The 23420-nt window shown below is 42.5% G+C and overlaps 1 protein-coding gene across 2 annotated transcripts in view; it reads right to left on the bottom strand.

Moving 5' to 3' along the window:
- The window catches only part of pard3ba (par-3 family cell polarity regulator beta a), a 177668-nt gene that overhangs the window by 143669 nt on the left and 10579 nt on the right, over window positions 1–23420 (bottom strand). For both annotated transcript variants that reach the window (XM_084347125.1, XM_084347126.1), the window contains exon 3: window positions 1816–1993. In XM_084347125.1, coding sequence (XP_084203251.1) covers window positions 1816–1993 — 178 coding nt within the window. The remainder of the gene's footprint in view (window positions 1–1815; window positions 1994–23420) is intronic.

Raw genomic sequence — 23420 nt, 5'->3', positions numbered from 1 at the left:
TCCCACTTACATTTAGTCAGAAAGAAAAATGATATCATTCTGACATTTTGAACCTTTACTAAATGGAGTTTGCAATCATCTTTGATCAGGGTCAACTGTTTTTAACAAGTTCATCCATCATCGCTCGCTTCCTTCACCTGTCTGTCTGCTGTCTTACCCGAGGTCTTGATTCACTCTGTATCAGAGAGACTTTGATTGGCTGCACAGCACTACATTAAATCTAGTAAACACATGATTGATCAGCATCAACATTAAACAGGTGAAGTGAATATCATTGATCATCTCGTTAAAATGCAATGTTCTGCTGGGAGACCTTGGGTCCTGGAATTCATGTGGATGCCACTGATAATAATAAATCACCCACCCAAACACCTGGCAGTACATCCCTTTATTACAACGGCCCTCCCTGACGGCAGAGGTTCCCCCCCAGCCTGACAATGCTCCCTACCCACACCACAAAAAACGCTCAGGAGCCGAACTGGCCTCCAAATTCCTAATGCAATCAAGCATCTGTGGCATAAATCTGATCCACGGAGGGTTCATCTCGCAACAGACACCACAGGACACCCCCACAGATGCACTATTCGATTTGGACCTCCTCTGGAGGCCAAGTTGTTGCCTTGAGTTCTTTGTCACGTTCCTCGGGCAGTACCTGAGTAATATGGCAGTAACCAGCCGGGGCAACCCCTGCCATTGGGGAATGCTGCTGCCATGAGGTGTAAATGCTCTGCAACTTTGTTTGGGTGAGAGGTATGTGTAAAGTGGCAAGCCACTGATCCATGTTATGCACTTCACCTGTTAGACCATTTAATGTTGTGGCTGAACAGGAGACTTAGAATACTGTAAGTGTGTGTGTAGTTATATGAGAGTCAGCCCTGGAAAGGCTTAGTCATATATAAAATGAAAACAACATAATGAGTTAAGCATTAATTCATCAAGATATCTGGTATTTCAGCAGCGGAGTTGGAGTATATCCATCACCTTAATGGCGAACAGATGGAAGCTTTTGTCACTAGAAGGATAGATAAAGACGTGACAAAGACAAAATGAAGGAGTAGAATGGTTCTCATTAATATCATGTTCGTCACATTGTACAGTCAAATGCATTAAAAGACTTCAATGTGACCAAAATGTGACTTCACGACTGAATATAAAGCAGTGGTTGGGCGGAGGTGAGTAGCTGTATGTGGTTTAGTTACCCTCAGAAGTATAAATGATCCGACATACAGAAATAAGTTGGCGGGAGCCGAGTTTAGGCGATTTCCTGTTATATTTTAGCAAAACACTCAATCCTCAATAGTCAATATATAAAGAAAAACCCTGGTTCGCTGCCTTTGTGGCTCTCAGTCTGATGAATGTGTGAAAACAAGAACAAACTAAGTAAAGAGCGTGAAGTGAAGCCAGCGCTGCGTCAACACTGCATCTGTTTTCACACGCCGTCACGTTACTCCTTGCACAGTAGCTTCAGCTTACAGCTGTTCCATAAATGTACTCTCTGACTTATTCTCTCGCGCTCACACACACCTACACTTACACACACCTCCCGCTGTCTCGCCATGATACATTTTGTCACATGCACAAAAAATTATGAAAGTGTTGATTGAGCATTGCTGAAATGTTTTTTGAGACTTTCTCAGAAACTTCTCTTACATTCGAAGCTGCACCAGAACATGGACACTGAATTGTAATCATTGCGAAATCTGCTCTGATTGAATGATACATGTGTTTTTATGAGATGAAGCGGCCATCTTGGTCTGAAAATGTCGAAAATGTCGACAAACACACAAGGAAACATAAACAGCAGATCTGACTTACTTGCTTTGAGGCTGGCCTCGTTGACTTCAATCTCTCCTCTGATTGGCTCAGAGTTCTGCAGGTGGGCAAAGTAGTGGAGGGGTTCAGGGCTTGGGGCGGCACTGGAATAGCCGTTGGACATGGTCTCTCTGGGACTGTCCGTCCTCCCACGCTGGACCTCATCGTACACAGCCACCAGCTGGAAGAGACACACACAGACTCAAACTCGGTCCTGAATATTCTGAAATATTAAATATTGTGTGCACGCGAATCTGAAATGAATGAGCTTTCCTCAAGATAAGCATGACAGTCTAAACAATGAGGTGTCTGGCATATGAACAAGCTGGAAGCCAGGTTATATACCGTCCCCACTGTGCCATGATCACAGTGAGGCTTTTATGTGATTTATCTTGCCAACAGTGGGGATGCAGCGTGCTACAATCTGCCAAGTGTGCAGATGTGTGTGTGTGTGCGCGTGTGAGAGTGTAGGTGTGTGTGTGTGTCTGGAGGCGAGCAAACTGGATACACAGCTCATTCGCTCTCAGACCTCTTACAGCGCATAACACTCCGGCAAATGCCACTTCAGCAACACAACTTTCTTTATCTTCAAACCAATGAGGGAAAAAAATCTGACCGATAATTCCGCAGAGGCCGCTTCAGAGGAGTTAACACACAAGCGGCGGGGTGAGCTGAGGTGTGTACGTATGAAATTAACAGTGGAATGAGATCTGACACGAGAATGAGAAGCTGTCAAACACAATGACACGGCTGCCACAATGAGACGTCGGGAAGAGACGGGGGCGGCCAAATGAACAGGGGATGGAGGGCAGAGGAACGACAAACAATCCTAATTGAGACAGGGACATGATGGCAGATAGAGCGAAGTGGAATGCGCGCGCGTGTGTGTGTGTGTGTGACTTGACTGTGGGGCTGTGCATTGTGGCTACATGGTTTGATAAATGGGTGCGTGGCGGCGTGACGCTCTCATTAGACGGTGCAGGCGAAGGAAATGACCACTTAATGAAAAGCAATAACCGCAATGGAACGAGGGATGGAAATAAAACAACAGATGAGTGCAGGACGTCAATTAACAACGAAGGAGCGCGGAGGCTGTTTGTGTGTGTGTGTGTGTGTTTGTGTCTTTGTAAGTGTTTACGTGTGTGTAAACAATAAGCGCGGAGGAGGCGGGCGAAATATGCATCATCCATCACCGCTGTGACGCCGCCTCTCACCTCAACCTCCCGTGATTCAATATCCTCATGACACCTGGCCGCCGCCTTGCAAAGGAGATTCGTCGACTGCATGCGTGCGTGTGTGTGTGTGTGTGTGTGTGTGTGTGTGTGTGTGAGTGTGAGAGAGAGAGCATTAGAGAGAGTGAGTGAAAGAAAAGATGAGGAATTGAGGGACTGGCAGATGCAGAGAAGAAGAAAAGAAAAGACCGAACGCCAGGAAAACAATCTGATTGCACCGCTTGATGGATGCTTCTTGAGCTCTTTCTCTCACTTCTTTATCTGCTTTCCTCTTTCTCTCCTTATCTCCCTCCCTCCCAAGCCTCCGTCTCTTTCTCCAAACTCGCTGACAGCATCAATCAAAGCAGAAGTCTCGGAGCGTAATGCGATGTGTGCGCGCGCACACGCCGGCGAGCGCGTGCGGAGACACAGCGACGAGCTCCCCTCAAAAACGATTTATTCGTTTTGAACAACAACGACTTGTTTTAATGTGTGGAGCGGTGATGATGATTTGCTTTCTCCGGAGTTGATTTTTTATGGCTGACACAGGCAGGGAGTGATGCTGATGAAGGCCGCCCTGCTGCTTCCACTCATCACTCAATCAAACACAAAGTGTCAACAAAGTGAATCATGTATTTCTTTATTTGGAACGAGCTGAAGTATGGCACCGAATTTCAGTCTTGATGAGGACTTTCCATTGATCACATGCTTTGTAACAGACAAGTGTCCAAAATCTCCCTAATCAAAGATGTGACGAATAAAAAACACTATTTACTAAACACAACAGATTCTTTAAATGTAAAATTAATCCAATATTAATTATTGAATGGCCCCAGATCGATGCAGGCTAGCAGGGTGCCAAAATAGCTGACAGCTGATGGGTGCTGAACAGGGTCAGACTGAGGTGAGAAAAAGAAAGTGTCAGAATGTTAAAATGCTGATGGCAAATCTTCACTGATTCCATTATTTGAGCAAACATTCACTTCTGACGAGATGCAGTTTGAATCCAAAGCAGCTACCACTAAAGAGTGGTGTAGAGGGGATAAAAGTTTTTACAGTTTTACAAACTCAAATAAAATCTATCTGCAAGGGTTAGGCGTGGCCGATCCGATGAGGTCGGATAGTGACTGATCCATCTTAAAGGCATCCACGATCTACGTTTGAGGTGAATCATTGAGATTGTGGCATTAAATGACCTTTTGCTTCTGTTTCCAAACGTCACATAGCCTCATTAGCTAGGAGATCTGCGCTACATGAACCCAAGCCTGTCAATACAGTGATGTAGGTGATAAGGTGCTGATTGTACAAGTTATTTTACATGGCTCTTTCTTGGGTGATAAATTGGAAAAAAATGCAGTGTGAGTCATAGTAAGCAGCATGGGCAATGTGGAGCTTGTGGCAACAATAAGAATCTTTAATTGGATATGGTTTTTAGATGGTAAAATTCAAGGCTGTAGTCTACAGGGCATCTCAGAATTGTCTATACCATTAAGAGTAAGACACAAACTGCTGTTTTTTCTCTAATTTGAGTGAACTGATCCTTTAATATGGTAAGATTTGTCTCCTGTTGCTGCTTAATAGCTTTACTGAATGTAAAAGGCCCCCCACCAAACAAAGATGTTTCACTGTCGACATCATCATATGGCAATTCAGTGGACATCGTCCAACCCTAAGACGTATTACTGAAGAAGCTTTCTCAGGGCATCTCGTTACAGATTGGATTCAAACCATCAGTCAGCTGCTCGTTGCAGAGGGAACTTCAAACATTAATATAGTAAAATGCTCGAGGAAGACTTGGGAAAAGCTTATTTTCCAAAAGCACACAGCGGTATGAAATTCAGTCCTTCAAGTGCAGCACCAACATGCTCTTTTGGAGGACCCTGTGCCCCAGGATAAAGAACACCACCTTGAATAGTTCACAGCATGTTTACTTAACACACAGGTTCCTCTCAGTCCCTCCTGACTGCGATTAGTATTCTAGGAAACAAATCGCCTTATTTTTCCTGCTGCGTCTGTGGGGGGATATTGATATGGACCTGGGGAGCCGGCATGTCAACTACTGCTGAATAATGTGACCCCTTTGTCTCATTTCCATAACACACACAAACACGTGCACACCCACAAACACACACTGATACCCGTGGCAAATACAAATGGCTGAACCCTTTATATTGTCGTGTTATGATCGTCTGTAAATCACGACGCAGCGTGTGCATCCAACGTGACCAGACTGGCTGGGAAAGAGTGTGTGTCTGTCTGTGTGTGTTGCAGAGCCAAAGCGATTATCATGACATACATGAAAGCCATATACAATACCATGCGTGAAGCAGAGAGAGGGAGATAAACACTGCGTGTCTGTGTGGATCCTCACACACGCTGCCCGCGGCACAGAGTTATAAAATGTTGCAATATACGTGGCCTACGGCCGACAAATACACACTTATTTACTCAATTTCATACGAAAGGCATGCATACACCCACCCACACATGTCCCATAATGCTTTTACACATTATTATTTGGCTTAATTTTCAATAACCACTGCTCTTTTTGAGAAGTATTTACAATAAAGTTATTTTTGGATGGCCTACTTTCCGTCAAATGACTTTGCCAGAGGATATTTAAATGACTTTTGCTCTACATTTCCGAGAACGCATCAACAACAATTTGAGAATGACACTAAACTTGGTGGAGTCAGCACATGTAGGCTGGGAGATCAATGACAAGCGGATCATTAAAATCTGAAAAACAAGACGTTTTCCACTCTTAAAACCAAAGGGAGTTGTGATACATGCACAAAAATGCTTGGGGTGTCTTATGGCTGCATCACATTCTGGCCCGTTGAGGCTGATGTTGGCCTCATACACGATGGATTGTTCCCGGAAGATTTGTTGAGTATCGGGGCAAAATCGGGGGACCACATTTTGTTTGTATCGTTCATGTACCAGTAGAGCAGGAACACAAAAGGTGTAATTGATACCATTACCATCAACTGCATTCCTGTAAGGTGAGCTAGCTACAGGGCGCTGGTATCGTGCAAGCCGTCTCACTGGGACACTTGATGGACAAGTCAGAATGTCTGCTGCGAAAAAGGTTTTGTTTATCTTGATTGAAAAAAATCAGGTTTTTGTCAATGAACTTGGGAGAAGCACTTTTCCTGCGATAGAAGGTTTGTTTTCCGAATGTATCAGACACAACCTACTGCCAACAGCTGCTTTACAACAGCATTACAGTGTTTAATGATGTACGGTCTAAGACTTGACTCAAACCTCACTAGAAATATAATATCAAGTCACTGTTTACATGTGTACTTTAGCAAGCACATTTATATCAAAAGCAGATTTTATCCCTATGGTAAAATCAAGCTATTCCCATTATTAAAATGGCTCTTAACAAGCGGCAGGGTGTAAAATCATAGAGAAACCGTCAACCCTGCTGAAGTGACCTTGTGCAGGACACTGACTCCCTACCAGCTTCCAGGCTGCTGTGCTGTAGCTAAGCCTGACCTCTGCCCTCTCCGTCACGAGGGGGTGAGAGAAAACTGGATTTCTTTACCGTGATCAATAAACTTACGCATTACAATGATCACTATTACCGAGATTGCATTCTCACAGGCTGTTAGAGCCAACAGTCAATCGGATGCACAGCTCGCATGCATTGTGCTCGTCATTATTGAATTTTTAACAGCCGGGATATGAAATTATCTCGGCTGCTGTGAACAGTAGATGGTGTTTACATGATGCGACTCACAGATGGAGCAGTTCAGAGTTTTTAATAATTGATGTTCTTGCTAGGAATTAATTAGCCAAACGCAGCACGTCCTGTATGAGACACACGGGGGAGAAAATAGTATGTTCAGCATGGACACACACGCATACACACACATACAGTATATATGCAATCATAGATGTTCACGCACTGTATAATGCCATCATTTAAAAACATACACCACAAAAGCACAAATGGTTTCGAAAAAATATGTGGATCTCAGGCATACGCACACACACACACACACTTTCCACAGTTAGAGGATGAACAGTGCCACCTTGCTTTAGTCAGACGCTACTGCATGCTGGTACCACATGAGCCTCTGGCCTTTACATAAGCATCAGCAACACACACGCTCACGCACAACCTCACAAACAAACACACACTTCCCTATTTCATTCGTTGGTAGTAATCAACCCATTTCTCTTCCCCTCTCTCATCGCTGTCTACCACTGCTGTGTGTGTGTGTGTGTGTGTGTGTGTGTGTGTGTGTGTGTGTGCGTGTGTGGCACCAGTCTATTGAGATGCTTTTTGTGCCGTTGTCATTTATCTTACAACTGCCCCCCTCTTCTACGTTTTCTCCCTCTCACACTATTCTTCATCCTTTCTTTGAACGAGAGATGCATAATTCAGAAGGAGCGCGCGGCATCCTGACAGTAGTACGGTAACCCAATCATCTCACACACACACAGATATACACACACAGGCACCCATATATACAGTACACACACATATAAAGCTTCTGACTCACACAGACACACGCTCTCTTCACTAAAGTACAGGTTTACAAAGACTATTTTAGACGTCTGCTTTTTCAAGCGCTAAAACGTGAATCACAGCGAATAAACCTCCCACTCTCAGTCTCTTGACTTGACTGCAGAAAATGAAGGCCTTCACTACCTGACGATCTGAATTGGCGGGCATGTTTTCGACGGCGCCATAGCTGAAAGGACTGAAACTACAGTTTACAGTCAACTGATGGAAACTGCGCACGAAAACAAACACTTTCTTCTTTCAGTATGGCTCCTCCTCGCCGTGCATTTGAGCATCTGGTGTTGTTTTTCATTCTCTGAATTGTCGAGCGGGTAAGGTGTGAAGAGACCGGAGAGTCGAGGCGCTCGCAGACAGTTGCAGAAATGTCCTATGCGTGTGTGAATTAGACGCTGTTCGACAAAGAGCAGCCGCGATGTGTAGAGAATGGGTTTCTCCACGGTTGTAAAGCGTGATGAATATTGACAGTGCACAGGTACAGAGGGGTGGAGTGTCTCACCCTGAAATGTAGCTCTTGATATCCATGGCATCATGTGAGAAATGACAGAAAGAAAGGATCATCGATTCGACACAAAGGCATAGACCATTATTTGCCATTTTGAATTGACGAGCAGTTAATTGTAATTAGTGATACTCATCTGTATGGAGAGGGAGTTGGGGGAAAAGTGATGCTGCAGCTGCCGGCTGGTTAACAATGATGTTTACGCTATTGTACAATGGATTATGTCACGTTCACTGTAAAGCAGGAATTTGTATTAATTAACGTGTGACATTTTTGTTGGTCTAAAAGTAGTCGATTTACAGCGTATTGAGTTAAACACACAGGGATCTACCACTAAAATAACCATGATGTGGATGTTAAAATAATACATCAACAATAGAGGTGACATCATCTTATTATCTTATTATCTTATTATCTTTTGTGTCGAGTTGAGACTGATCTGAACCAGTATCTGTCTCTTATTACTTTTGAACTCATGTATAGAAATCTATTTACCAGTGGCTGATAATGCATTGCTGTGCACTTCACTTCTGTGCATACCATAGCATGTCACTCCTCTCACCTCACCTGTTGGTATATGAAGCCTAAACTTCATATACCAGCCTGAACAGCTAAATTAATTCCTTTGGAATTCATTTAAATTAAACACGTTTTTGTATATTAATTGCTCTTTTATTTTGCTGTATGATTTACAATAGGCGTATGTAGCCTTGTAATAGCAACAACAGCAATAATAATAATCATAATGACATTAAAAATCAATGAAGAAGAAGACGAAAACTAAGACGAAGAAGAAGACGACTCAAGAAAACAGAGCTCTGCTATCAGTATCAGTATTACCTGATATCCAGTGTAGGAAATCAGAATTGGAAAGCGGATTGCGGCTTCTCTTCTTTTGTGGCCCTTCAAAGTCTCTCTACTTGTACTGTAGGTGTGTGGCTGCATTCCATTCTGGTCCGTTGCATAGAAAAAAAAGCTCAGATACTTGTCCTTTGATTGTCAGACAGACAATCTAAACCTGACAGCATCGATACTGAAGACAATTGCTGTCATTCTCCATTAAAGCTGTTTGGATTCATCCGTCTTGGGTTTATCACAGAATTACAAAACCACACCACCAAACAAATGATGTATATGTCAGTGTTTGTTCAGTGTTTGGCGCGATTAAGCGCAGATTTTCCTTTCAACAATACACAATACGGCTACATAGCATACACAGCACAAAGAGAAACACCACACAAAGATATTCTTACATGCACTCTAGCAGGTACCAAAAACTAATCCGTGTTCAAGGGCACAAACTATATACCACACCAACACAAACACACACACACAGGCACACACACGTTTTCAGGGCACCACAGGGGCCATCAGAGGAATGTTTGGCCTGTGTTATTTAAACAAGTAGAAAATTGGTTGTATTACCGGTGAGAGCAGGGCTAATCCCGCTTCTATTCCAGCCTGAATCTATACAGCACACTACCAGATGTGGGGGGATTACCTCTCAGGAACACACACACCTGGCTCTGGGCCTGCACACACACACACACACACACACACACACTATCTAAGTCACCCAAATGACTGCACACACAGGCAGTGTGTAAGATTAGAGAAGCAACCACAAAGACACAAAGACGGGTGAAGAGACACACAAGGACTCCCACTCGTGAATTGAAGCGCACAAACAAATGCAAAATCCAACTTGTCAAGCCTGTGGTAAGGGACTCTCTCAAAATAATGAATCATATACAGACACATTACTACTTGAACCTCTAAATGTTTCCTTCTCTCTGTTTGAAGACATGCCAGCAGTTCCAGATAGTAGCTGGTGCTTCCACATTGAACATAACGTCTCTTTGATGCCTCTGACACACTGATCTAAACACTAAATTCCTCAGTCTGTTGGTGCGGCAGTCTGAGCATTTGCATTCATGCAAATTCAGCAAGTGATGACCCAGATCTAACACTAGTTCCACAAAGTAAAAATAGCAACTAGAGAAATCAATGTGGGAAAAATAGAAAGTTTCGCCCTGTGACAGGGAGTTGACTCAACTCTGCTGCCATTTCTGAGGCTGTAGTTTATAACGGTGGTGTACTGGGTGCAATACTTTGCAAGGTGTTTCTAATGGCCCCATTTCAATACATAATGGACACCAAATTAAAGTCATATAATAACTTGTCTCACAAAGACAAAAAACACATTTTCAAACTTCCTTCATGACAATAACAATAATAATCAAGATCAGGGGCAACACAATATAAACTGTATATACACGTGCACATTAGGGTTGCATAATGGAAATGTGGATCCTGCTACTTCTTGAGATTTCTCATCAAAATCTATTCTGTTCTTCCAAGAAAAATATCTATTTAAAACCAAGCTCTATAGCATAGATATTTTCCTCTGTGGGTGCACAAGCTGAGGATTATCATACAGTTTCTTCCAGCTATTTTTCTTCCAAAAATGGCAGTTTACCATCCAGCTGTGTGGCAAAATACTGCATGTGGGATTCCCACTTGTTTGCAATAGAGTGCGAATCCTGTTTAAAAGCCAGTCAAGTGGCTTAATAAAGACATGAGGCCTCTATTAAACAAATCAGCGCTGAGCAACATTCAACAGGTGAAGGCATGAGACGTTATGATTCCACGACTGTATACTGACCTGAATGCTTCAAAGCTTCGGCCAGTGCCATATTAATCAACATCCAAATCAATAATCGAACGCTACAGGGGTTTTTGTTTTGTTTTAGTTAGTTCGGTCAGAGGAAGGAGACATTGCTTCAGCTGCATCAAAAAAGATGCAAAAGACTGAAAAAGAGCAAAAACCGGACCTACTCTATTATGTGTAATTAGTCTTAAAACTAGAGCACGACCAACGTTATGGGCCTATATTGGTCCATCACGTATGTATTGGTATCGTTGTATTATGTTGTCCAATATGTGCCCGGTGAAGTTTATTGTTTCAGTGCATTGTTAAAATGTAAAATATCCTGCCTCCATTTCATGAATCTTTTCAACATTTTTTTACTCTCTAATATCGGCATTGGTCGCAGAAATTGAGTACCGCTCAGGCTCTACTCAAAACGAAAATATAATAGTTGGTCATGTCCCCCACTTCCCCACCGAGGCTTCGATTATACACTGGTAATTCTAATTGCAGCTTCAAAGCCCCGAGGATGGCCTCTGGGACAGCACTGCCATGAACTCTGTTTGAAATCACACTTAATTTACGGTGAGAAACACCTTTTTTCCCTGCAAAAGAGATATTTATTCAGAGGAAAAGACTCGACCCTAGTCCACCTACACCTAAAAATGACCACACACACGCACGCACGCACACACACACACAAAGGTGTTCAAGAAAAGAAAATATCGTCATCCATTACTAACAGCTTATTGTTCAGCCACACAGCCAAAAAGGTAAAAAGTTATCATTCTCTCTCTCTCTCTGTGCGTCCACACGCTCACATCTGTCGAATGAGTCAGAGTGATGAAGCATGCGTGCACCAAAAACACACACACACACACACACACACCCACAAACCGAGCCACCAGCTGAGGTACTGCAGCGCCGGCTATGCACTGTGACAAGTCACATTATTATTTATGCAGACTCATAAAGGGAGAGGGTAAACTCTTCATAAATCACACATGCCCGAGAGGCCGAGAGAGAGGAGGAGGAGGGGGGAGAGAAGGGGAGATGAGGGGAAAGAGGGAGCGAGAGAGCGAGGGATGTGGGTGACAGGGGAGCTCCAGGCCTCATATTTCTCCGGCCGGCAACACAAATATCAAACCAGCTCGTTCATCATTCCCGCAGTGCAAACACATCAGGGGTGGTTACACTGGTCCTGTTCCACATCTGTGGACATGACACACTGACGCACACATTCACACATTGCCTCGCAAACATGCGGAGGAACGTGTGCTCCCGCGGCGCGCCGAAAGTCATAACCTCCTTCTCATGAATGTGCATAAACACGCGCAAACACACACTGAAACGCGCGTCCCCCGTACACACAATGTAATCACACACAGGTTCCGGCTGGGGTCCTCAAAAGTCGGAGCCGGAGCCTAATAATCAGCTTTCTTTTCCCTGTGGCCGTCGCAAGGCCAGCTGCTCCCCTCCAACCCCCTCCTCCTCCTCCTCCTCCTCCTCCCTCCCTCCTCCCTCCTCCCTCCCGGGATCTGACAGAGAAATAGAAGGAGTGATTAACTCAGAGCTGCGAGGCTGGCGCCCTCTCACCTGTGGCTCTCTCTCCTCCACAGGCTGCCCCTCCCACCTCCCACCTCCTCCTCCTCTTCTCTCCATCTGCCCTCCCTTGACACTAGACTTTCATACTATACGTCACCTCTTTTTTTCTGCCTGTCCCCTTCCTCTTTGTGCGGACAGGGCTTTGAAGTGATGTTATAGACGATTTACAGTGGAAATGTTTCTTTTCCTTATTATTATTTGTTAAATTATTAATAATTTACTGGTTTTCCACTGTGGCTGTGGTGTAAATTTCTTTCTGGTGTTTTTTTTTTTTATTTCTGGGTCAGAGTGATTCCACGACCTAAAAGTGCTATTCCTCACTGAATTGTTGTTATTTTCCAGCTCAGATTGCTTCTTCGGGGGTAAACATCCCCAGTTTCCCCCACAGTTAAGCTTGCTGATATATATGTGAGCTATACATTACTGACATTCAGTACTCGCTGTTGCCATGGAGAGCCAACATCCCTCACAGCCTGGAGGTGTTTAGGAGAAGAAGAAAAAGAAAAAAAAAGCCTCACCTGCAGATTTTTCTTACACCTATCAACATATGTGTTCCTACCACCACCCCTTATTAGATAGTTATTGACTCGACATCAAAGCCTGGAGGGGAAAAGTGGGATTTGTGCTGCACTGCAAGACACATCAGTACAAAACACCACCTGACGGCACCATCTATCTGTCTGAGGGAGCTCATTTAACGGAAAAAAGCACCATGCAAGTATATAATGTGTGCAGCAGGACTACTCTGACTGCATAATCTTAGAGTAATTTAATGAAGGACACTCAGCTCATTAACTATATCATACATTAGCTTCTAATTAACAATAAATCCTAACTAGAAACTCATGCAGCGCTGAAACAATTATAATAGCTTTTACTACAGATACAAATCATAACCTATAATTTAAAACTTTGAAACTACAAATTATGCAATATGAATACCAATAAAACGCAACTAAATAACAAAATAAAACTAAATCAGAAAAATGTATATGAATGCAACCGCAATAACAACATTTTCTTCCCTATGGGTGTCCGTTTCAATATAAGTAGCCAAAATAACAATTAGAAAACATTCAACTAAATTATAGTACACAAACACTAAATAATTAACCACGCTCCTAATACTGATCCATTATTGCAGACATTTATCAGGAAACAAATCTAATTGCTTGTTCTGTCTTCCTGCATAGCTGCTCATCTATGTTTTCTCATAATGTAAGGAGAACTTCTTACATTTTTCTGGGTGGACTACAGCCACCGGAGCTTCAACGATTAGTCGATTCATTGTTAAATCAATTAAAGGAAAATTAATTATCAACTATTTTGATCATCGATTAATCACAGCAGACATTTTTCAAGCCAAAATGTCAAACATTTGCTGGTTCCAGCCTCTTAAATCTGAGGATTTGCTTCTTCTCCTTGGCATTTACAATAGTCAATGAAGAGTCTTCCGGTTTTAGAATGTTGGTTGGACAAGACTTTTGTTTGGACTCTTTGGACTACTTTTTTTTAGTATTTAAAGACTAAATGATTAATTGATTCTTTGTGAAAATAGTCTACAGATCAATCAACAATGAAACTAATCGTTAATTACAGCCCTAGATGACACCCTGCAATTGACACCAGTCACAATTTTCTAGTCCTATCTGATCTACTGTCCTATCTAAGTCCAATCTGATTAGCCAGTCTTGGACGTTTCCACCGTAAGACTCACTTTTACCACCTTAAATGGCATCTACAGTAACATGACCATCGTCGGTGGTGTGAAAACTTTCATTTCAGCACAGCCAAAGAAATCAAATGTCCTAATCATAGTTTGGTTATAAAATTCTAGCAAACAGCAGAGCACCTCAGGGGTAGCTCCATGTTTTTTTAAAAGCTGATTTTGGTTCTCAAGAGTTTACTTGTTACTGTATTTTAAAAGTACTACCATTCATTTTGCTTTTCTAAGAAAAGATAGCAGACTCATTTCGACTACAAACTCTACTTATGTCAGTAAAACAACCACTCGTCCTTTCCATACATCCCTCCCACATCAGACACAGGCTGGCTAATGATTCGAGAGGCCTATTCAGACACATTACCGTCCGCAGAGCTCCATTCATTAGGCCAATCAGTCAGGTGATGAGGACGAGAGGCAGCAAAAATGAATAATAACAATAATAGTGAGTGTGTTTGTGCATACAAGCGTGTGTGTGCACAACAATGGTCACAGATGTGGTTTCAGCTGTGTAATTGCAGCAGAAATCATTAAATACTCAACCTAAATGAGTTGGATTCAGTATCAGAAGCGTTTATCCTCTAGCTGCTGCGAAAGCACACACTGCCACACATGCACGCGCGTGCACGTTCGGGAGTGTGACTTTCTGCTGATTTGAGTTATTAACAGTTGGAGTGAGCGGAGACTCTGTGAGCGGGAGGGAAAACACACCACGCTTCCACACACACACCCTCAGACAACAAACACGCATATGCACTAGTCTGGGGCAATGTCATGTAGGAAAACAGATGGCGTGAGGCTGGTTAGGTCAGGGAGTAGATTTGCTGTAAACAAGTTGATCTATAATAGATCATTAGCTGGATGTGATTAGCTCCTCAGCAGGCTGTTGTGCCAAAATAACTGCTAAAGCTAATACTGACAACATTCACAACACAAGCTGTGGCTTCACATTAACATCAATGCGAGTGAGTTTTAAAGTGACGGTTTCTCTAAATGAAAATGTCTTAGTGTTTGGCTGCGGCACTGGATTGCACACATAATTTGAAACATAGACCATGACACACGCCACATCTTCATGCCTCATCTTCTTCCGCCGCAGTGATTACGTGCTCGTGTCATCAGAAAAAGTGAGTCCACAGAGCGCGGTGCCCCTCTGGCCTCGCCACAGCTTCCCCCTCAGGTTCCTCCCGCCAGATCACAGCCGGCGCAGGCGGGTCAGGTTACAGCCTGACCGTCTCACTCCATTAGGAGCTAATGGCTGGTGTGATGGTGACACAGAGGGCAACACGGAGTCGTGTGTGATTAACAGAAGACGTACCAAAGGACAAGATCTGAGGGTGTGATGACCTGAGTCACACACACCTACCTAGAGAAAACAGAAAACGGGCTTTATCCTAGCTGAATCCCAGTCCGTTGCTTCAATGAACTGACAAATCACTTTGGAGAGGTGCCATCATTCAAAGTCAAAAGGTAGAGCGACGAATCTTCTGAAGGAATTAAAATTCCAAAGTGCAACTTTGTGAGAAAACTCGACATGCGTGCGGTTAAATGAAAAGCACACGGGCACAGCAAGAATTCGTTCTCCTTAAGCTTTCCTTGAGTTCTCTCATCGTAATTACAATCAAATGGGGTTTGGTGAATGTGTATGTGTGTGTGTGTGTGTGTGTGTGTGAGTGTGAGTGAGTGAGTGTGCAGGGGGTATTGTTAATTGAATATAATCAGATGAAGAGCTGTCGTGGTGCTCAGATGGGTGGATGGAGGGGGGGCTGAATCAAGGTCGAGGCTGATGAGATATGATCAAATCAGCTCAAGTGACCGAATCCCGCCGGGCAAAACATTCAACCGCTTTGGCCTGATGTGATCTGATCTGCGCTCTAACAGAGATAATCTGACTTCATTCAATATACTGTGTGTTTACTGGAGATTTGAATGTACTAATGCGTCGATGAAGTTCAAGAGAATGCATAGGAAATACAAAGTGCGGACAAAGCAACAGAAACAACTCCTCCTTCTATCCAATAGCCCTGCACTATTTAGAAAAATAAAGACGACAGACTACTTGGTACTGAAAATGCATCCATCCATCAAGTGATAGTCACTGTTTTGCATGTCCCAAGTCCTAAACTTCACTTTCAAGTCCTAAACAACTCATCAAGTCAGAGGGCAGCATCACAAACAAAGTGAAGAAACTTTGTGGTAAGCTTTGTTGCGACTTTTTGGTCTGCACAACCTTTATTAATATAAAGTCATTGGTTCATGAGACTTAACTCCACAACATTTAAAAATACCCATTTTCCATTACGCAATTTGGTTTCAGACAATCAAATCTAGGATGCTCGACATGTCTGGAGCCTCCAGGCTTCGACGGTGATGGCAACCTTGAGAAACAAATGCTCTTTTTGGAAAAAGGGCAAGACTAAAATCAATTATGCAGACAACTGAGGGAAGGTAATGAGTGGCTACAGGTGAACTACAGCCAATTCATTTTACACACACGGGGCATGTTCAGAAGATGCAAGGTTTCTAATTAATATTCAAATGCGTCAGAAAGACATGGTGTTGAGCGTACTCCATCAACACAGGCAAGGATGTATCATGTTGATTAGAAGGTAAGGATGGTATACTGTAGATGTGATTAGGCTGGCGTGTGTGTGATATTTGATATATTTCTGAAAATCTCTCCATGGGCTGCAACTAACTATATTATTTTCACCATTTGAATAAATTGATGAATCATTTAGTATATAAAATGTCAAAAAATTGTAAACAAAAAGAAGAGATCATTGCCATTTTCCAGTGACATCTTCAAATTGCTTCTTTTGTCCAATGACCAGCTCAAAACCCAAAGACGATTTACGGTCATTACTGACAAATATAAACAGATTTCTCACATTTAAGAAGCCGGAAAGAGCAAATGGTTGATATTTTTGTTTTAGAAATGATTTGACGGACTAAACGATGATCAAATTGTAGCACAGAACTTGAACAAACTTCCTCAGGATATTAGACTTGCACCAACTTTGTATCCAAGTTAAAAACTTTGATCTTCTGCACTAGTTTGATGGAGCCGGATCTTATGTCTCTTTTTTTCACTTTTTAAATTTCCTTCGTTTTTTTTCTCATGTTTTAATGCATTATGTATGTAAAGCACTTTGAGTAGCCTTAGTGTATGACATGTGCCATGAAAATAAACTGCCTTTCCATGACATTTTCTAATCAGTGCACTCGAACCTCATGCTCCCACTCATCACTGGCCATTCAGACGGTGTGCCGAGTTATTTGACTATTCAGATGCCAATCAAACGCGGCTCGCCGCAGCCGTGAATGAGGGGAATGGAGGTGAGGGAGCGAGATGTCACGGAGCGTCAAAGGCTAATCAGCACGTCTGCACCTCGCAATCATGTCCCATTCACTAAACTTTTTCTCCAGCGGCTTAGCACGTTTTAAGCAATGCCTTATTGTCGCCTGTCAGAGGGGCTGACATCTGACATGTAATAAACGACTTCAGGCAAATCAGCCGACATAACTCACGGGAGAGTTCTCCTGGAGCTGGTGGAAACAGAATGTACAGCGGCATTATTTAATATCATTTACAGTTTTGAGATGTTAAGTTAAAAAGTGGGCATCACAATGTTGCATTTAGTCTGTAAATGACAGTTATGTACAGTTGATTGACTTACATTTTTGTTGAGATCAAGGTCTACAAAATGATCTTGCAACATAATATTTGCTTGTCTGTTATTTGCAGTTATGTTTAGATTCAGTGTTTCCTCCCAACATGCATTGTGCGGTAAAGTCCAACCGATTTTTGGGGCTGATGCTAATCCCAATAATAGGGAGTAAAAATCAATACATCAGCCAATATATAGCCACATTTTGAACAATGATCCCACAAATGTGGTTATCAAACACTTGGAGATGGAGGCAGGATATTGTACAACAGTTAAACAACAAACTTTTATACAATATGATATCAGCGCACTGAAACAGTGAACTTCACTGGAAATGTAATAATTGTAAATTACAACAAGCATTTCTTTCCTGCGTTATACTCTCTGAAAAAGAAAAAGTGTTATCTTATCACTGCATATCAGACACATTATACGCTGATACCAAATATATCTGTGATTGGGGAGACATTCAAACGTTTTTTCTTTTTAATTCATTTATTAAAAATGCTAAATATCCAATTAAATCTGGTGAAAGAATAAAATAAACAAAAGTGTGTATTTCACCAGACATTGAATTAATTAGGAAGACGTCTTTCTGCTCGTGTGAGTAATGGCAAGAAATTAAAAAAACATAACAGGCAGCATTCAACTTAAAAACTCTGGTCCGCTGTTTAAGGACTTTTTGAAACAGTAGTCAGTGGTTGGTGTACCAGAGAGCTCAGACTTTAGCACTATATTTGTTTATTTTTGAAACTGTAACATGTTCCATTAAGTATATGTCAAATCCCAATTTGGTAGTGGCGGGGTCCGCCATTTCTGTGCTGGATTAAGATTTCCTACCCAGGCATGAGTAATTCAAAGAATATCTCAAAGATAACAACTTTAATAACCAAATTTAAGGAATCTTTATTGAAAAAAAAAAAGAATATCCCTAACCCTAACCCATTTTTCCAGGTTACTTAATTGGTATTTCACAATATTTGGTGTGTGTAGTATGAAACTATACAGCTCATCTAACTGGTGAAAATAATAACTCTTCATTATTGAACATGTATTGTATGTAAGAAATACAAGACTTTCATGCAAATCTGTTTAATTTACAAAGTGAAGAGTAAGTGAAGTGTTTCCTTACATGGTGTCCAATTACATAAGGTCATACTCAAAGAGTTGTCATTTTCTCTTTACACAATATGAAAGATGCTCCTACTTTAAATATCATCACACATTTCCATGTGACCGACTCATTTTTTTCAGCACTGTGTCCTCCACTGTGACATGCAAGCAGAAGAGATGGATGATGGGAGATTGCCTCGCAATCAAGCATTGACATTTCAGAGGGAGATCAGCTGGGATATGCACCCTTACCATTTACATTCCAGCAACCACACACTGCACGGGAGGTTCATGGATGCCTTGTAGGCGCAGTGATTAAAAAGGGCTAATTAAAGAGAGATGGAGGAAATCATTCCATTTTTTTTTTCATTACAGTTCCCATGAAATTACATTTCTCATTTGGCTGCATAGGATGGAAGGTTGAGTTTTTTATGCGTTTTTACCCATCGAAAACAAGGTCCATGTGGAGTAGTGTGTATGTGTGTCTGTGCACATGGAATGAGGAGTGACAGTCCACTTATGAGGAGACGTTATGCTCCCTGGGTTTAATTCCCATTCATGAGGAGATCGGCGTGACAAGAGAGGACACTCACACATGTTGAACATTCAAATTTCAGCTTCATATGAGTGAAGGGGGTGGTGGATGAGAAGGCCTTCTAATCAAGCAGCATCTATATGGCGTTTCATTAATGTCGCAGCCACGAGCATTCTGAACCAAGCACTCCGTTCACCAGATGACAAAAATCTCTCAGCAGGAACACAGGAAACATCAGCAGTCACATATATGGTATATGGGAGGGCTCACCAGCTGAAACCTGGCGTATAGCTTGTATGATAATGGCATGCTGGCATTGGACAGCCTGCCTGACAGCTCCTGTGTACCGTGTAGTCATATACGAGTAATGACCGACACTAATGCAGGACCCCAAAGGACTGCGAATGGGAGGGAATGACAGTTCTGGTAGCAGTAAAGTGGCAAATGTGTAGAGGTAATGCACTATATCTGTTAATAGCAAGGCATGGGTGATATGGGGAAATAAGGAGGAAAGGAAAGGAGGGTAAAGGTAAAACAAGAGATGGAAATGTCAGGTTTTGGCAGAATTAATAGATGAAAAATCAAGAAACCCTGAATACCCAGTATTGCCAATGACAGCTGACAACTTCATTCATCTCATGAATACATGGTTGGTGTTATTGAGGCTGTGCAATATGACCTTAGAATAATATTGCAATATTACATTACACGATATATAACTAAGAAATCTCCTCAAAAGTGCATAGTAAATACTAAGACTGGGCGACAAAAACAAATATCACAATGTTTTTGACCAGAGCTGCGACAATTAATCAGATAATCAATTAGTTGTCGACCATTAAATTTACATAATCAATTAATCATTTGGAGTAATGTTTTGAGAAAAAAATAGTCCAAATTATAATTGTTTCCAGCTTCTTAAATGTGAATATTTTCGGGCTTCTTTACTCCTGTTTGACAGTGAAGGCAATATCTTTGGGTTGTGGACAAGACAAGATATTTTTAGTCACTGCTTTCTGACATTTTATAGACCAAATAACTATTCGATTAATAGAGAAAATAACTGAAAGATTGATTGACAATGAAAATAATTGTTAATAGCAGCCCTATACCTCCATATCATTATTGCATGGATGACTATTGGTAATTGGAAACTTTTTGATAAATAATCAACAGTTTGAAAAGGCAGTATTAGAACAAGTAGAATAGTTTGGTGAGTTCAGAGAATTATATTACTTTACTGTAATTACATGGAAAAAACTGCACTTGTGTCCTATAAAGATATTACCATAGCCAAAATCTGAGACAATAAATAGTCTCATATCACGACAATATATAATATCAATGTATTGCCCAGCCCTAAGTATTATCATATTGCCTGATCCTACAGCCACATTCAAGTCCACGATGTGGGTGAGAGAATACATGACTGAAGAAGATAACAGAGATGGACTGATGGAGGGTAAAGCTGGTTAACTCGGCCCTAAACTGCAGTGATTTGACCGAAACAGCGTGACAAAATACGAGGAGATGGAAAAGCTGTTATTGTCTGCCCAGCTCTCCTCGACATTAACAAAGTCGTGGGGTATCTGACAGGTCAATGACTCCAACCGCCAGGCCTCCAACTGTCTTCAGAGAGCTACAGGGCACACACCCACAGTGAAGGGTCAGCGAAGAGCAGCGCTTCATAGAGTATAATTGACTGAACCGTGACCTGCAGTGCTCTCTTTATACTGTGCTCTTTTGTGTCTGTGAGTGTGTACTGTGTATATGTGGTCACACCTCAGCCAACACCCCGTGGTCTTCTTCACATTCATCAGATTGGTATTAATATTCATGAGGAGGCTGGTGGCCGGCGTCTCGAGATGGGGTGCTAATGAAGGGAGCGTGCGTGCACGCCGGTGTGTGTGTGTGTGCACATGTCACAGATGCAGGGGGCAGAACTGTAATCAAATCACAGCCGCCCCCTCATCTCCGCCCTCATCAACCACCAGTGGCGCTCCTTCCGTACACGCTAATGCTAACATGCTACACTACACGCCTGCCTGTGGTTCGGCGCAGGCAGGCGGAGACAGCAGATGTGTATGTGTGAGTGTTTGTGCGAGTGTGTTGAATAATGGTCGGGGGCTGGCCGAGATAAAGAGGTCTGGACTCGCGGCTAGGCTAACCACTAGGCGTACAAATAGCTAACCATTATCTCTCATTAGCATCCGCGGCTAACACAGGGCCCATGCTGTGCGGTGGAGGGCCCTCACAATGGGAGCACTCCTGTATGATTGATGGTGAAACAGCGCCGGCCACAATAACAGAACAAAAAACAGAAAAGCACTAAAGATAGAATCTGTCAGCTGCAGCGAGGTAATAAAAACGTAGACAAACAAAAGGAAGTCAGACTAATCAAGAATGCCAGGCACAGCTCATTAATCTATGAGAGCTGACGCTGTTTGGGAGCCTGGAGATAAGTCGGATGACTGGCACGTTACGGAGATCACGTGTGCTCGTCCTATTCCGCCTGCTATCTTTTCATCAGCAGCAAAAACAAAAGGATAAAATGAGAAGTGAGATGAAAGCGGGGAGGGCGTTCAGAGAATTGGGTGAAAGCTGAAAGAGCAAAGAAACAAAGGTAAATAGGACAGTTCCTGCACGGCGCAGGTTCTGGTGAAGCGTTTGCTCAGCAGAGCCCCGCAATCACAAACGGCACCGCAGCGAGGAGAAGAGAGCCGACGTCAGGGTAACTTGTTAGTGGAGGAATTTGATCAAATGCTGGAGCGGGATTTGATCCGTGACACTTCGTCGTCGCTCTGAGGAACGCTGAGAGAAAATGAGTCATTAAAATCTATGACTCACCCTCTTATGCACAAATAAGACGCAGATCTTATGATTATAATTCCATCATCCCGGAAAATGAAGCCTCTGTTCTCTGTGATTGCAAAAACTTTTTTTTCCCCCCCTCCGTTGATGATTCCCTCTGAGTTTACACATCTATTATTCAGTTGTGTCCCCTTTTTCACAAAGAGTATTTTGCCAAACTTGCAGTCCTACATGCACATGACACACATGCACGCACACACTCCATTGTTCGTGCAGCTTAAAACACCAATTGTGAGTGCGCGGTACAGGGCCGGCTGAATATTCCATTTCCATTTCATTTGGCCTTCTTGCTGACTAAGAGTTGATAATTCATCATTCGTCTGGGCCCAGGGCTTATGAATATGGATTTCGGGCAGTTTATTAGCACATCTTAGGAATGCATTAAGGGAAATTAGCAAGAGGAATGAAATTTGCTCTTATAGAAATTGGGCCACTGTCTGTGTGTGTGTGTGTGTGTGTGTGTGTGTGTGTGTGTGTGTGTGTGTGTGGGTGTGTGGGTGTGTGTGTGTGTGCAGTGAACTTCAACTCCCAATTCTAAGATTCATCACTGCTGTTTCTGAGAGCTTCCCTCTGCGCATGGTTGATTTGTTTTTAAATCTAAAATGGTGTCCTTTCATGTGCCTCGTCAAAAATGAACATGACAGCGAAATCACACAGCCCTCCTACTCCTTCATTTTCTGAAGAACAGGAGAGGAGGAGGTCTGGGGAGAGGAGAAAATAAGTTCATTTCCTTACCAAGCACCAAGTACGAGGCAAATTAGGATGCAAAATAATCCAATCGGAGTTGGTTTTCTTTGGTCCGAAACAGCAGAAAAACTCATTTTGTTATTTGGTGTTATCTGCTGGTTTAGACTCCTAACAACCACTGACAAGCTAACCAAGGTTCGGATTTACAAATACCTTGTTTATTGGACATCCTGTCATCCTGCCAGGCTGGAGACTTTGCGAAGGAAGTCGAAATAAATCCGCAGCCAGACTCTAAGCGTGGCTGAGAATGACGGATTCTCTGCTGTAATTTGCTGTGCCTCATACCAGGTAAGAACAATCGAGAAATAGCTTTGCCGGCCGCATCACAGCTCATTTTGTTATGCTAAGCTGTCCAACCATGAGGAACTGCTGTCTATCACATGTCAACATGTCTACGTGCTGGAGGGTGGATGAGTGGATGAGAACGAGGATAGGACTATAAC

This window comes from Pagrus pagrus (genome assembly GCF_965226575.1).
Source record: "Pagrus pagrus genome assembly, chromosome: 24".
In the NCBI taxonomy this organism is placed as follows: Eukaryota; Metazoa; Chordata; class Actinopteri; order Spariformes; family Sparidae; genus Pagrus; species Pagrus pagrus.
This window is presented reverse-complemented; position numbering and strand designations above follow the sequence as displayed.